Source organism: Mus caroli, unplaced genomic scaffold, assembly GCF_978045245.1.
Source record: "Mus caroli unplaced genomic scaffold, Mus_caroli_1 scaffold_6, whole genome shotgun sequence".
Lineage (NCBI taxonomy): Eukaryota > Metazoa > Chordata > Mammalia > Rodentia > Muridae > Mus > Mus caroli.
This window is the reverse complement of record NW_028227261.1, coordinates 50,946,058-50,963,099: the sequence shown is the minus strand read 5'-3', so window position 1 is coordinate 50,963,099 and position 17,042 is coordinate 50,946,058. Positions and strand designations below refer to the sequence as shown.

At 43.0% G+C, this 17,042-nt stretch overlaps 1 protein-coding gene across 4 annotated transcripts in view; it reads left to right on the top strand.

Annotated features, from left to right (window-relative positions):
- Positions 1-17,042, top strand: part of Dab1 (DAB adaptor protein 1) — an 887,226-nt gene that overhangs the window by 737,847 nt on the left and 132,337 nt on the right. For all 4 annotated transcript variants that reach the window (XM_085839132.1, XM_085839131.1, XM_085839130.1 and 1 more), the window contains exon 10: positions 12,015-12,154. In XM_085839132.1, the coding sequence (XP_085695258.1) occupies positions 12,015-12,154 (140 nt within the window). The remainder of the gene's footprint in view (positions 1-12,014; positions 12,155-17,042) is intronic.

Below are 17,042 nucleotides of genomic sequence, written 5' to 3'. Positions count from 1 at the left end.
TGATGGAGGAGGACGGGTGGTGCAGACAGTCAGAGGGAGGAAGCAACTAAGATGCAGTTCCAGCCTGTCCATCAGAGGAGCCCTGACCTAGTCTGCAAAGATGCCACACATTGAGACATGAATTCTAGGCCTTTCTGCCTGCCTGACCTCAGCCAGCTGATTAGAGGCAGCTAGAAGGGGGAGGAGTCAAACCTGTGGGGGCAGGGCATGGATTTGGATAGAGGTGGCTCTTTCTGACCTAGGGCAATTCCCTGAAAGCAACTCAACAGATCCTTCCAGAGAAAGAGTACTTCCCCAGGTCAAGAGTGTAGTCCTAGGGTGTAGCTTGGGTATTCATTCTATAGTTCCTAGGAGAGGGAGTGGAAATACTGTGAACAAAGACTGGCTAGCTGTTTTGTTGGTTCTCTGTACATGGAGATGTGTGTATTCCTTACAGATTCTGCAGGGATAGACTTTTCCCCATTTGCAGAGAGGAGATGACTCTCCTGGCTGGAGGGCTGTGGGATGGCCGGCCCAGCTGAGAGCCAGTTTCCTCCTAGATTGGGTTCTTTCCATTCCTCTCACCCCACCCCATCTCTTTCCACTTTAGAGATGATTTTCTTGTTGGGTATGCACATGCGCGCATTCGTGTGTGTGTGTGTGTGTGTGTGTGTGTGTGTGTGTGTAGATGTGTCTGGAGGTGAACTCCAGATCTTATTCCCCGAGTGTGTCATCCACCCTGTTTTATAAGACAAGGTTTTTCATGTGACCAATTAGATTAGACTGGCTGCCCAGTGCATCACCCATCTCTGCCTACAACCTGTGCTTCCACACTCAGCTCTGTCCCATGGGTGCCAGTAATAGAATTCACACCCTCAGGCTTGCATAGCAAGCCCTTTAAGGCATCTCTCCATCCCTACTTTTAGGTTGAGCATACATCATTTTGCCTTGTCTTCTCCAGCAGCCTCACAAGCACACAAGAGCCCTTCCAATTATAAAATGGACACACAATAAGTAGACACAACCGCTGTGGGTTCTGACCCAGCTTTCTACATTCTGTGGTTTTGTCTTTCCCAGTTGCAGATTTCAAATCTCCTTCCTTTATGATGTCTTTGATCACTGCCATTTCTTCAGTACCCACACTTTTGCTTTTCCTGCTGGCTCCGTGGTCTTAGGATAGTCTTTAACTCTGAGAATCTCGTTTATAGCATTTTATGTGGTTGTTAGGAATAAAAGTCTGATGGTAGAGAGCTTAGATGTTGCTTCAAGCCCAGCTTGAGCCTTGCAGCGAGGTAGCCTTTAGAGGCCTGTATTACATACCTAGGTTCATACCTTATCCTTATGATATAATGCTGTTATCATACTTATAGCAACTCACACTAGTTTTTATCTTCTCAGTCTCTTGGTAACCAGGGGAAAGACACAAGCCCAGTGATTAAAAACAAAACAACTTGGCAGTGAGCAGTTGTGCATCATCCGGCTCTCAGTGAGCGAGTGTGTGAACTATAAAGCTGCAGGGTTGCTGCCTGCATCGTCAGCTGTTGGCCCACATTACAGGATATATTCTGTGCCCCAGCTTTCATACAAGGACGGCGGAAGGCCTGTACAATGAAGAGTTATAGCTGTACTCACTAAGAGGTTTTCCTTTTTTTTCTGTCTCATTCTTTCTCTAATTTATACCTGAGGAAGTGAATGCCATTTTTATATTTTTTCTTCTACCACCTTCTTGCCTGACAAAATTCCTGAGCTATGGGGCCAGCACATCTGAGCGACAAAAGTTGAGATTTCAGACACTGTGACTAAAACCTAAACTTGGATTTGCAAGATTATAAACTGTTATGCACCTGTGTTGGGGAGAGGCGGTATTTGAAAACTCTGGGAAGTAAGTTGAAGCAGTTTCCCTTAGCAAATACATTTTTCAAGCAAATATTCACTGAACGTCCAGGGTGTGCTGGAGACTAATACCTCACAGGGGGCACAGGAGAAGAATATGGCTGCCCTCAAAGGCCTTCTGGTCCACTTGGTGGTGGGATGGCGATTGCCAGCCTGACTCCTTACCCAGGTGCTTACACTGTCCAAACATAGAATTGCTTCATCTTTCTTCAGAGAAACACAAAAACTGCATTTGAAGAGATGCTGTTTCCAGACCTGGCTCCTGAGCCCCTTTCTGCACAGAAATCTACATGTCACTTCAGACAGTTGTTTTAAGGTTTAGTTAAAGTGAGAGGGCATGGCCAAAGAATATTACCTATTACTTTTTAGAGGTTCTCAATATTACCGTGTATTTTATACAATAGATTAAAAAAATTTCAAGTGTAAACAGGCCCGGAATTAAGAACAAGCAAACTAGTAATGCTTCACACACCCCCCGCCCCCGTCCAGATTTTAACCATTATTTTTTACTGTATGTACCTGTTTGTGCTATTTGTCATGTGTGAGGATCTGCCAGTGGCACTGCATGCAGATGGTGGCCAGAGGACAATTTTCCCTTCACCTTTATGGAAAGGTGGTTTTTGGAGATGAAACTCGGTGGGCAGGTGAGCCATCCCCAAGGCCCCCAAGGTAGTAAGATTTTGTCGGGGAAATGAATGCAAAGAGGAGTCTCAGAATGAAAGAACTATCCCTTAATGCAATGCCACCAAAGGCATCGGTTATCATTTGTACAGATTCTTGGGGACTCCAAATGAGGGAGTGAGGCCTGGGAGCTGACTGCCAGTCAGAAAGTGTCATGTGGTGCCACCATTTCAGAATTGCCAAGACTTTTCTTTAGAGACTGTGCATGAGTCATAGGCTGAATATTATTATTTTAGCTTTTTAATTAGTTTACCTTTTAGCGATTATGACAGCAACTGGGCTCATAAAAACCCATTTTAACAGCCCCCTATGTGTGTTTCCTCTATCCCGCTTGCTACCCAGCTAGTCAATTACACAAACTCAGCCTTCTCTCCCACATGACTAGTGTACAGAGTTATATGTCTGTTACAGATCAACACCTGGGTAATAACACAGTAGAAATCTTAGAAGAATCGGTAATCTCTGTGTTTGACCCTTGAAGTTCCCCCCAAATCTGCTCTCAAATCAGAAAACCTACTAGACAGTAGGGCTCTTGCAAGGAACAGACAGCCTGATTCTGGGCAAGCTGGGAAACCCTTTGAAATGTCCCTATCATCTAGCCTGCGAGTCAGAGAGAGGTACCAAAGGATGGGGACATTGTTCTTGCTAATAATTTAGAAGGTAATCTCCGTATTGACTCCAGGCTAGAACATTCAGTCCCTACTTGTACTCTCATCCCTGTGAACTAGAAAATTCGCAGGCAGTTGGGACCACTAATTCTGAGACAGTGTGACTTCAGTATGGAAACTTCTTTTCTCCTGACGCTTGATATGAAATACATTACTGAAGCAAGGCCATAAATATTTCCAGAAGGGTCACCATGTGCCAAGCAGAGCGCTAAGAACATCATAACATGTCAAAGGTTTAAGAAGTGAAGATAACCATATCCCTTTCAGATGGAAAATCTGATAATGTTGTGTTAACTAATTATCCCAAATGCACACAGTAGGTATTATACTACAGGTTAGTTGTAATGCCTTCCTCCTACAAAGGATCAACAGTGTGCCTTTCTGTAGCATTGACAGTCTGCTCTTACACAGTGACCTTGTCTCCTGATGCTTCAGTTCCCTTCCGGAGTGTGTAATAGTCCTCGCCTTCAAGGCTAATGCAAAGGCACCTTATAGAACAAAACACATTCAGGTGTCATCTGCATTTATACTTCTTCTCCCTGATTCCAGTCACTCTGTAACTAAGTGTGATTCATAAGGCAGATTCCCTAGCTCCCAGGGACATGGCATTTAGAGGTGGCACATTAGGTAGGTGAAGTCAGAGGGGAAGATTCCCCAGGATAGACTTAGCACCCACTTAAGAAAAGAGAGACCTAGAATGTTCTGACACTTACCCTCCTGCTTCCTTCTTCTCTTCTTCATCTTCACCATATTCTGTACTGCACATGGCTCATGGAGCTCCATTAGAAAGAGACAGACAAGACCATGAGTAGGTCTTGGGAACACAACATGTGATAGTGCCCATCTGCAAGGCTGGAAGAGCACCAACCTCCCACACCTTCATTTGGGTCTTCCTAGCACCTGACTTGTGAGAAAGGAATTTCTGCTGCTGAAACCACAGAGTCTACCCTATTTCACTGAGCCATTCTGAGCTGCATGATACCTCTATAAGGGTTATGAGTCCAGAACACAGAAATGAATAGTCACCTGGAGTATGCTGACATTGGCCTGATTTAGACTGAGGAATACTGTAAGTAGGAGAAAAAAATAAAAAGCATTCACAACTGCACAGACCACACTAGGAAAAAAAGAGGACTCGACTTAGTGTAGGTTGGTGCAGCCACTCATCATATATTCTGAGGCAATGTAGGAGCTACAGAAACAATAATCTTGAGTGTGAAATATCTTTTATTTGGCCATTAGCAGTCTTTAGCAATCAACCTGGAGTAGGAGGCCATGCCTGTCTCCAGTAGACTCTGTGGCCAATTCCCTTGTGTTAATAGATGTGCTAATCACCTCCCTTCCTGGAACCTGACTCCTGGAGGTGTTTGTTTATACTGAAGTGTCTGCAGAGCAACTTTGAGTGTCAGACCTCAATATTGACAGTGCCTCCTGCTCCAGAACAATGAACTTCCAATGGCCTCTGAGGCCTGTTCAAACTGGGCTGTTGGCTCCATGCCTAAGAAATGAGCCTGATTTAAATTCAGGAAAGAATGCACTTCCAGTCTAGAGGGTTGAGTAGGGTACGATGGTGTACAGTCATTCCTGCCTAAAGGCATAAAGCAAAGCCAACAATAAGACAATTATAAGTGTGGAACTTACTTTGTCACACTAACACTTTTATTTGTTGGAGACTAGGTGAATCACAAGGTTGGGTAAAGTAGGGTGTGTATGGGAGGGGTTTTTCCTGACTTCTTTGAGGCTTTCCCTCGGTGTTCCTGACTCCTGGAGCACACTGACTGGCTACTGTAGAACAAAGGCACCAGTTCGCCCATTCAGCCATTCAGGAGACCTGAGGCCCCGTGGCTCTAATGCTGTACCATTTGCCACACCAGGAACAGCTGAATCAATCCTTGTTTCCATGGAGCTCAAGCATAGAGAAGAAGGCTAGGAAAACAAAGCGAAACTCCACGAGTGCCAAAACAGATGCTGAAAATGGATAAAGTGAAAAAGTATGCAAGCCTATTAAGAACATGCGGGGCACCAGGAATTCAGTGGTCAGCTGACCCAACAGAGCCTCTGCCTTGATTGGAGTTCATGGCCTAATAAGGACAAGAGCTGTTAAGCAGATTAGTGCAAATGAGATTAATCTACTGCAAACGTGCATAGGAACGCTGAAGCCATGCTCTAGCTTCATCATCTACTGAATAACTCTGGAGCAGAGGACTCAGGGCCTGGGGCGTTAGAGGGAGAGGGTGGAAGAATGGAGAGACAGGAATGATTTCTGGACCCAAAGAACCTTAGGTACAGAACTGAGCACAGTGTGTTAGCTTTCTGTCAGTAATGAAACATCAACGTAATCAGCTTCTAAAGAAGAAAGGCTTCTTTTGGCTTATGGTTGTAATGTTTTGGTCTGTTGTTCTGCCCTGGTGCTTTTGGGTATATGGTGAGGTGATCCATCATTGTATTTCTGTAGAAACCTCTTCTTTACTTTATGTAGCTATGGAGTAATAATCTGGTTAAGGGCATCCCCAACTGGAATAAGTCTCTGCTACTGGAGCCTATATCCTATAGGTCTCAACACCGCCATCAAGTGGGGACCATCCTTCAGCATGTGATCCTCTAGGGGCAGGCCATTAAAGTTTGCATCTTAGTGACTTGATCTGAATGAAGGTCCCTGGACCAATAATTTGGGGTTGGGGGTGAGGAAAAGCTGAATATAGTCCTAACTAGGCTGATAAATTGAGCAAGAATGCAGTTTAGAGAGCAACTTGTAGGAAGTGTCCAGTGTCAAGGAGGTTAGCTTTAGTTAGTGAAGAGGTAGGGGTAAGAAGGGAGACATGCTTTGAATAGAAGCATCATAACAGGACTCGATCTGAGTCTGTAATGTGTGTTAAGGAGACAAGTCATGTCAATGGGATAAAACATGGCAAGGGCATCGGACATGGGGGCTTCTGATTGATGTATAAGGTGTGGGAGCAAAGATTCGGAAAGGTGTGATATAGTGAAAGGAAAGAGCCCATGGCAAGTGCAAAGGAGACAGTGGAGTTTTCAGGCATCTGGAGTGTGTGGAGGTGGCTAATATAGGGAAGTAATCCATTTGGGGCAATGTGGCCTGGCTTAAGGGGATGTATGCATGTGATGAGGCACAGAACACACACACACATACACACACACACACACACACGGCTGCTCCAGGGTGTGGTAAGGAGAAGATTTTTTAATTATGAGTAAACGGAAAAGTATAGCCAGGGATATCTGGAGGAGTCCAGAACAGAGAGGAAAGAAAACAGACTAGACATGGCCAGGGATGTCTGTGAGAGAATGGAGAATAACAACAAGAAAAGAGAAAGAGGATAATGAGGGAGGGAATGATGGAGGACGGGAAGGAGAGGGAGGGAGGAAGAGAGGGGGGAGAGAATAGCAAAAAGAAGTATCTGAGAGAAGGAAAGGGGCTAGCACGGGCTTTAAGTTATATATCAGGCACTTTTAAGTAAGGACTGAAGGAGCGTGAAGGTCTGCATAGGCTTTGATATGCAACAACAGGTAGCCAAATGTCTCTTATGCCAGAAGTAAGCCAATGACTCTCATTGGCAGAGGGGAGCCTATTCCTGAGGAATGCTGGCTCTAACCTAAGCACCAGAAATCCTCCGATAGTTCAGCTTGAGGTTATCTCTAGATATATGGCCTTCCTGAGACCTGGCAACAGGGAAGTACAGCCACTGCCATTCCTGTAAGCCTTCGGGTGCTCTCCCATAATGTCCACACACACCCCTACCCCACAGTGGATTAAAGACAGTAGCCTCTGGGCTCCCCACAACACTCTGCAAAAGTCAGCAGAGAAGTGTGCTGGAAATACACACATCTTGTTAGCGTTGTCAGTTTGCAGCTGCTCCCTGAGGACTTCTCAAGTTGTTATTTCTCAGGCAGAACTGTCTGCAAGGAAATTGTGAGATGCAAATAGTCCCCTGGGTAAGCAGATAATACTCGGGCACACAGGAGGAATATGAGACATCTATTTATGTTTAGCTTTATACGATAGGTTTAAGAGAAAGTAAGAGATGAAGTAAATGAATAATTGCCAAGAGTGTATGTACACCATTTATGAAGAAATAGTCCAGTTTTTTGAGTTATAAGTTCAAAACTATTTTCCTTGTAGAAATGTATGAAATACCCTGGGGAAGTCCAAGTTCAATGGATTTAGGAATACCTGGGTTTATTTTTTTGGCACTAGTGTTTCTCTAGATCTATCAATGTAGGCATCATAAACGCTCTGAGTTTCTCCCTCTCTGCCTAAAGTTTAATGACACTGGTTTTTCTGTGACTGTAAGTGACATGCTCAACACTTATCATATAGTTCAAGCTCTGGGCAAGACCCCAGATATTAATCATTAATATCATCGTGGGTAATTGGCATTCAGAGATGCTTGGGAAGACCATCTTCTCTCTAGAAACACCCATCAGATGCAGCAAGAATGAAGCTCTGTATCAGTGAAATGCAGGATGCTATGTGATCTCTTATGTGAAGGCGTGCTGAGAGAGAGCATGCTGAATCCACAGCCTCCGACTTCCAGACAGGTATTGCTTTCCTTTCAGGGACTTCATTTCCATGAAAGAGTGCGATCCTATGTAAACCCAGTATCTTCATCCTTTGGAATTCAAATCAAGGAGATACTGAAAACTTCGGTGTCACATAACTTGGAGAATTGGCTTAAAACCCCTCCCACAGCACCTCCTACTTATGGTGATGTTAATTCCTCTTGCTCAGGAAACCAAAGCAGGTCCATCAGAGCAGAGCAGAAGGCTTTAAGCCTCTCAGTTAGCACATTGGCTGTGATCTTCTCATGTTAATACAGTATCTTCTAATGTTAATACAGTAGTGAGCCTGCCTCCCATGTACACTCTCCATCTCCCGGGCATGGGTGCCCAGGCAGCTACAGATGAACCTGAGTCATAGTTCCAACTTAATGGGATCTGTTTTTAAAATAATATTAGTAATCTTCAAGTATTTTTTTTTCTTCACATTTTGTAAATGTTTAAAAAGTTATCATCAACTTTAAAAGGTCCAAACTGGAAAGTTCTCTTTTGAGGCCATGGGTGGAGAATCACAAGGTGTTATAGTTTGATTTTAGGGTTGCCCTCTCACCACTTGCTTTTGTTGATGACTGGCAGCTAATGAGCTCTGTCTTCTGTGCTTCTGTACTGGTGCATACCCTTTCCTCATGGGAGTCACTTAGGATCTCCTGATGCTGGTTTTATGGAGATTCTCCCTAAGACTAGAATGGCAAAGGCTGAAAAATCTGCTGATGTTTGATCAATAGATTGGACAAAAATCTATCCACTAGGATGCAACCTAGAGTGTTGTCAACAGACTGAGCATTTGCCATATCTCTGCACATCTTGGAGCACACAGTAAGCACTCATAAACATCTTGAAACACATAGTAGGCACTTCTAAATATCTTAGAACATACAATAAGCAATAAAAAAAATCAATAAATAGCAAATGAGCCCATTTTCTTGAAATTCAATACCACTCAGGTTCTTGGAACACAGGTGGATCAAAGCCAGATTCTTAGACCAAATATCAGAGGAATGACCCAACCCCAAGCTCTGGTAATTCTGGTTTTCCTCTGAGTGCTCAAGAATAGGATTCTCACTCTTCATGTCCTCTCAGCACGGCCCATTAAGAAGCGTTAGACTTTTTGAGTCCCACATATCAAACTCATCCATCCATTCACAAGCCATCAAATAGTTCCAAAGTCCTTAGAATCATGGGGTCAGGTTTACTACAGCAATTTCTCAGTACCACTTGTTCTGTATTAGTTACTTTCTTGTTTCTGTGATTTAAAGAACAAATCTCTGACCAAGGCAACTTAAACAAGAAAGGGTTTGGTTTTTGCTTACTGGTGCAGAGGTACACAGTCCGTTAAAGCAGGGGAGAAGCAGCCACATGGAGGAAACGCATGGTGTCAGGAGGCAAAGTCTGCCTGGTCATACCGAGTCTACCTCAAAAAGCAGAGGGTAAACAAAAGGAAGGGCTCAGCTAAACAGCCTCAAGGCCTGCCCGCAGTGACCCAGCTCCTACAATGAGATGTCACTTCCTAAAGTGTCCCCAGAAGTGATAACTGTACATTCTGTGAGTCCTAACTCCACTGACTTGTGTACTTTCCATGGGTGGCTTCTATAAGACGCAAATGTTGTATTTTTACAGCTGGTACTTGAAAGTAGCAGAATCTGTTGTACTGCTGTGGTCTTCTGTGACTTCGTGCTTATGACACAGCATAATTCAAAGAGCAGGCAAAAAACTAGTGGAGAGATCGCATGATGTAAAACTCCCGGTGGAAGAAGGGACACAGTAAATGCTGGGTAATAGATGGAGAAGCATTGTAGGACTTTGCTTAAACGAGTGACATCTGCTTAGCCTGTCCCGAACCCTGGCTTCACTGTTTGCTTTTAGTAGAGATGGACTGTGCGAGGCTGCCGGGTGCCCCGCCCTCTCTACCCGCTGCATGTACTCTAGTGAGATCACACACTTAGGGCTCTGATCTCTGTTATTTATTTTTTAAATAATATAACTGAGACCTTGCTCAAGATGTGCTTATGAAGAATCACCCTTTTAATGGTGGAACGTTTAATGAGAAACTGGATTTTCTACTGCATAAGTGCCCTTCATACAAATTAGCTTCGGCCCTGGGTCCGGATCTAAATTAGGCTTCTTACTTTCCTCTAAATGGCCTAATATTTTCTTATTAATCTCTGCCCTTTCCACCTGCCCTGACTCTGCCTCCTCATGTGAATCTCTTCTCAGCAGCGGGCTGTGTCTGACCCATGTTTCTTCAAGCTCTTTGTATCTGACGGAAGGGCAGGTTTTAGACAGGACTAGTTTTCTGGAAACTACTTCATTCTATTTTCAAATTTCCTCTATGTCTCAACGGAGTGTTTTTTTTTTTTTCCTTCCCTTTCTGCCTGTGTGTTTATGTTTAGGAACAGTGGACTTGGGCCAGGTGAGTTCTGGTACGAGGTAAAATTGGGGATTCAAAGGGAAGTTGGATAGATGAAAAACAATTAATCATAGCTGTTAAAAGAACAGGCTTGGAAAACAGTGCGTGTTGACCCAAACCCAGGCTTTGGTATTGAGCAAACCTGCGCCCTAGTTGCTAAGTGAGTGTGGGTGGGCTTGATGGCCACCACCCTCTGCCATTTCTTCTTGTAGAAGTCTGGCATTCAATGCTTATATTATATAGACATTATATTATATGATGTGTGCCTTTGCATCATTTGCTTTAAGGACTCTTGTATCAAAGCTATTGGTAGACTAGGAGTCAGAGAATTCAGTAATAAATGACTATTGGGAGTTAGGAACTACAGGTTCACACGTGTCCCCATAGCCACCCCTTCACCACAGCATGGTATCTCCAAGGGCTGCATTTATTGGTCTGATCACAGAGAGATGGCTCCTGTTTGCAGGGAGATTACTGTGAACGTGTGCACGAGCTTCACTCACACTATCTCCTTTAAATGACTGTTGGCACTGTGTAAGGCTCCATAGAGAGAAATGGTGTTTCCTTGATGCACAATGGCTACCTTTTTACACACCTGCCACAGTGTACAGTACATTTTTATTTTCAGTCACAGAAACAAACAAACATCCTAGCCCCTTGGGCTTCTAGGGTCATAGATTGTCTCTTCATTTGTTGGCAACAAGTAATTGTTTTTCGCTCAAAGGAGATGATCTCTACTGGACGGATGTGAAAAGGCAAGGAATGAAAGTCAGGCTTCCTAAGTAGAAAGGAACTGTGCTATGATCAGCTATTGTTTTCTTCTACAGAACATTGTCAACCTCATATTATAGAAGGAGGAGAATGGGCTGACTTATCCCTGACGTCCTCACTTCAAGGTTTATGATGACGAGGGAAGTCACGAGAGGGAAAGAGTCAGGAGCTAGAGCCACTGATAAGTGTCAGAGTCCTGGGAGACCCCGGGTTGCTAGAGTGGTAGGTCTGGGATCTAGATTTCTGACTCTGTGAACAAGCTACTGGAGTTTATGTCCATCCTCCTTTGGGATATGGAAATGGTTTGGCTTTTGATGAATGGTTAGAAAGTTTATAATAAACATCTGTATGTCCCTTTCTTAATGTGGATATTCTTGAACTTCTGATTGATGTAGGCAGCAAAATAACATATTAATAATGAGTACGAGAGCCTCTTGCAAGATACAGGTAGTCAATACTGAATACAATGGCAAGCTATTTCCCTGCATATCTGTGTTACCAGAAGCAATATCATAAAGCCATTTTTTAAAATAATTGTTCAGTGTCATTACTTGATGGAAAGAAATTATTCTGGACTTTTACTATGAGACAGTTCATGGAATTGGGTGTAAGGAAGGTCTTGGACCTTAGCCAAAGCATCATTAAGAGTTATAAATACTGGAAACTCAGTGCTGATGCTATCCCTAGCAAGACATTTGAACTTGAACTCCTAGTGATAACTGTTGGTTCAGTGCCTATCGTGTATCAAAAGCAAATTAGATATGTTACCCATGTTATCTGATGTTGTCTCTTGCTTTGCTGGGGTTGATTCTCTGTACGTTTTCCTTTTCTGTCCAAAAGGTTGATGCTCAGGCAAAAGTAATCTCCATGTTTAAATGGGTAGAGGCAGAGTTGCCATCTCGAAGTGGCATTTTGTTTCTTTGGATTTGACTTTGCAGGCATGTAGGTGTCGGCTGGGAATAGATCGCTGGATGGTAAGTTCTGAAAGCCAACAGGGCTTCAGCGTGCTTGTTTCTGAATCCATTTTTCTTCGTTTTCAGGTCAGGATCGCAGCGAAGCCACTTTGATAAAGAGGTTTAAAGGCGAAGGGGTCCGGTACAAAGCCAAGCTGATTGGGATTGATGAAGTGTCCGCAGCTCGGGGAGACAAGTTATGTCAAGATTCCATGATGAAGCTCAAGGTGCCGTGCAAGCCCTTCTTTATGATTAGCTTTGGTTTAACACGGGCGAGGGAAGGAACTGCTCACCAGCTCCATGGCAGATAACCTCACTGCTTGAGTGATTTGGCTCCTGGAAGCATCACCATATATATTCACTGGGAAGAAACGCCAGTGGCTTAGAAACATTGCCTGGACACTTACTAGGGAGAGATTTAACCAGGCCTTGTTCATGCTGTTTTGAGTGGACCATAGTTTTTTCTAGGTTAACTTCCTTGTAAAACTCCTGCAAAAATAAAGCCACAAATGATCAAATTCTATAGTCCTTCATACATTTTGAAGTTTTTGCTATTTTTGTTACTTCTTAAAAATGTTTATGTAACTTGCCCTCTAGTGACCGATGTGAAGGGGCAAAGCAGATGGCATTCTTTCTTGTAATTGCTAAGATGTATTCCAATGTTTCACAACAAAGGAAGGAGGCCTCGCTTTCATATGCAGCTGGACTACAAAGATGGCTTTTCCTGGAAAAAAAAAAGCAGAGGAATAAGTTAGAAAAAAAAAAAACCATAAACAGAGAGCACACTCTTTTTTCAATCAGAGAAAGAATTCCCAGCCCACCAGATCTTGATTTCTCATATCCTCTTAATTTTTTTAAAAATGTGGTATAAAATATTAGAAAAGCAAATGATCTAACAAAGCCCTGTTTCAAGCATCTAACATATATAAAACTTATTTTTCTCAACAGAAAATTCTCATTATAAACTTTGGAAATATAAGGAATAAAACTAAAATCATCCAAAATCCCACAAAAATGAGAGTTGACATTTTTGTGTTTAATCTTCAATTGTTTTGCTTCAGCAATATAAACAATACACATTTTATAATAAAAATGGATTATGGTTTATATAGTTTTGTAGCCTGATTTGTTTGAGCTCACATACATACACACACGCATGCACACACAGTGTGTGTATACACACACACATATATACATTCTTTCTCTCGCTCTCTCTTTCTCTCGGACACTGTTAGGTCAGTGGACTATTTTTAAGTATAGGAAAAGAGAAAACTGGCTACCTCTTGGCAAAGTGCCTAAAAGTATTTTAAGTGGCAGAATTTTGTAAATTGCTGTCTGTACCACCTTTTTCTTACTTGCTTAATAAGTAACAACTTTTATTTTTTTTGTTGGTGCTATACATGTCTCTTAAGACTTTAACATGACTGTCGGATATAGTCTCCCAGTGCCATGGCTGTTAAAAGCTGGATTTTTAAGTCTACTCAAGTTTCTATGTTTTACATCCTTGTTTTTGCTATTTAAAATGCTATATGGACAAATGTTGTTTTAATCAATGCATCCTTAACTTTAGGTATATTAGAAAAGGGCATTGGCAACAATATAATCATGACTTAACACTTTCACCTTGGAAAGAGGTTAGTGATTTTTTTTTCCAGATAATGAATCCATGTTATGAGATTTCAGGGCAGCTCAATAATGAGCCCTCTTTCTCTTCTAAATTCCAACCTGAATGATGAATAGATGAGGCAGTCAGGCACGAAGATTCCCACGGCCGCTCCTCTGTAACTGATGAATGCTGGCCTAGGGGACTTGACCAGGAAACAGGACCCTAGGCAGATGCTTGAACAACATAGGCTGTGGTGCTTGGCTTGTAGGAGAATCTTCTGTTCTCTCCACTGTTGCCTGACGCCCAGCCCAAGTAGCGCCCAGATTCTGCTCCTATACACATGAAATCAGAACACAGCCCCTCTGCCAGGACAGGCTGCCTACAGAGCCTCAGAGATACTGAGCCTCCTGTGTGGTAAGAGAGCCACTCCCACCACCCCAACTGGCAAATCAATGGAGATTTGCTTCTGCAAAGTTTCATTAAAAGAGAGCAAAAGTCCTTGACTAGTGCATAGACTTGATTCTTCACCAGTCTATGGAGGAGAGAAGAGTTTTGCATCCCCTTTAACCAGTATCTAGGAGAAGCTGCTCATCAGGTACCAACTGCTGAGAACCTTATTGGCCAGCTGCATTTGTAGAAGGACCCATATCTAAGTGGGTATGAGGCGGCAGTTTCTTCTACTCCTAGGAGTTAACACTTGGCCATGGTAGCTGAGCCAGGACTAGCTATAAGTGCCTCTGTGTGTGTGTGTGTGTGTGTATGTGTCCTGTAGTGAAACATTCCATCTGTCATCCCTTATAATCATGAGGTCCCAAGGCCCGGAAAGTCTGTCCTGCTATCCCACTCTCCTGTCAAACGCAGTTGAACACATTGAGGGCTTCTTGGTTTCCAGATGATTGTGTTTCATTATTTGCAACTTGCGGAGAAGAATGTTGACATTTCAGCTCCCAGTAGTTTTTCTGTAAGAAGCACAGAAACATAAATGATCGATTCTGCATTTGGCCACCTGCCCAGGAAAGAGACAGAGACGTACAAAATTCCTTTTAGCCTTGAAAAAGGGCCCAATTTCTCCTATTAGACCAGAAGAGAACTGGGGGAAAAAATGGATTCCCTTTGCTAGACTCTGAAGTTGATGTAGCGTCCATTAGAGAATTTCTTCCTGCATTGCAGAGGTTCCAGACAGTTTCTTTGTGTGCATCTGAGGGGCCCACTGTCTACTGACAGACATATCTACTGACCGTCTATTGCAGTATTTCAACTTAGAGTCAACAGGGCACCTTCACATACAGCAGCTTTTGATATTACAAGTTAGAGATTGGTTTGTCTGTAACTATAAAATCTAGGTCCCGAAACATTAAAGTATTTCTTTCACAGTCTTTCCCAGAACTCAGAACTGGATCTCCAGAATGCCAGCATTTAACAAATAGTAGTTTAACACTCAGTTGTATCATATTTTATGTTGGAGTTTAATTTATCCTTTCTCAGTTTGGTTTTATTCTTCTACCTCTTAGGTACTAGCCATATCTCACTGACTTTTAGAAAAGTCAACTTTCAGAAACCTTGGGTAGAAGAGTGATGACTGAAACCATAGGTGGGATGAGTCCCAGAGATAGAGCCTGAAGAACAGAGTATAGGACTACAAGTGTATGCCAGTCAGGGTCCTGTGAGATGTAGAATCAACCCTGAAAAGAATAGGGTAGGAAATGTCAGGCAAGGTTAGGAGAGCAGACGTGGTGGGATATGTAGGATCTAGTATCAGGTACAATTTCCCCTAACACCATGTATTAACTAGAGTCCAAGAGGAGCAAAATAATCTCTACCCTCCCACCCCCATCAGACAACAGCCAGTACTATAGACCATGGTTGGTAAGGAAGCAAAGAAATTATCCTGGTGTCTCCCTCTGTCAACTCTCTGACCTCTAGTATATCCCTTATATATATATAGCAGAATCCAACTGGAAGCCTGGCGAAGAAACAGATGACATCAGAGCAGACAGTCTGCTGGGTGCATACACTTTATCCAGGGCATGAAACATGATGGAAAAAGATATTTCATTCCCTCAGTAACTAGGATAAAATTGAATTTATGATGAACAATCTCCTGTAACTAGCAGGACTGAGGATGGCGATGAAGCTTTTGGTAACAATAGACTCAAGTCTCAGTGTTTGTGCCGGTGGCCTGTTGTGTTTGTACATGTGCTTCCTGTCACCACAGCCTTGCACAGTCTCATGTTCATGTGATATAATATTTGAATATTCTCAAATCCGTTGTATGTATACCATCAAAGCTAACTGGCAAAACACCCCCTGAGCTGGACAGCCCACTCACTTTGCTTTAGAGGACTTTCCTTTTCACTGATTCTACAGGCTTCCATTCAGACCCTACCTGCCCATGACTCTCTCAGGAATCTGTGTTTTGGCTAATCCACACTGTTGCTGTCTAACACGGACATTCGTTTTAGTAGCACTGATGGCTGTTGTGTGCTGAGTATTTTTGGCATAGCCTATTGGTGGTAATGTGTATAGAATCCATCTAAGTTTCTCAGCACACTTGGAAATAATAAACGTGGCCATCCCCACTCCATGGTTCTCCTTCAGATTGAGTTTGGTAGCCGACTACCAAACTACTTTCTACCTAGCTACTGCCAGAAACTTGTGAACATATTTGCAGCTTGAATGCAAGGCCATTTCTAAGGTCCATATCATAGAAGAGGTTCTTAGAGAGAGAATAGTTAATAGTTTCAGGTCCTGTCAGGACCAGAAGGGCCGTGGCCAGGGTTATAGGTCTGTGGTTTATCAATGTTGGCTCCTTTGGATTTAAAGAGGCCACTTGATCACTAGACTTGTGCTTCCTCAACTGCAAAATGAAACAGATAATTCTTATTGCCCGTGATTTTGATGTGCAAATTATATGACAAATAAGAAGGCATTTATAAGAAGTACTAAAGAAAACGGTAGGTCCCCAGGTCCTAGGGTTCCAATTGTGAGTCCTAGACCCAGTGTCCTGATCAGTTCCTACACGTGCAGCATCCTGACCCCTAACCAGAGCTCTCCTCTCTTTCTCATGGCTCTTCCTACACAGCTCAATAAATAATCTTGAGGGAAATCATGATTCCCTGTGGCATGCTAGGATGGCAAGTGTCCCTGTACTAACTGAAAGTTCCCAGGACCTGACCCAGCAGCAGCCCACAAACGAAACATCCTTGATATTATTGTACTTTTTATTATTGTACTTTTTAATTTCCCCAAAGATAGCACCATATGGACGGCCCTTCTCTCCATTCTCCATGAGCAGGCACAGGTACTCAGAAACACAGCCCCTGGCTCTTCCTGGCCTAGTGGAATGGTCATATTCCATTAGGGCATAAGAACCTCATGGTACCAGTAAGCAAAGATGGCCTTGGTTTCTAGTTAGCACCATATGCTAAACTGTATTGCTTTTTGATGTTGCAGTAATTTCTGTGAGTCAGGGACTCTATTGTGAAGGTAAATATTAAGGCCACCCTTGC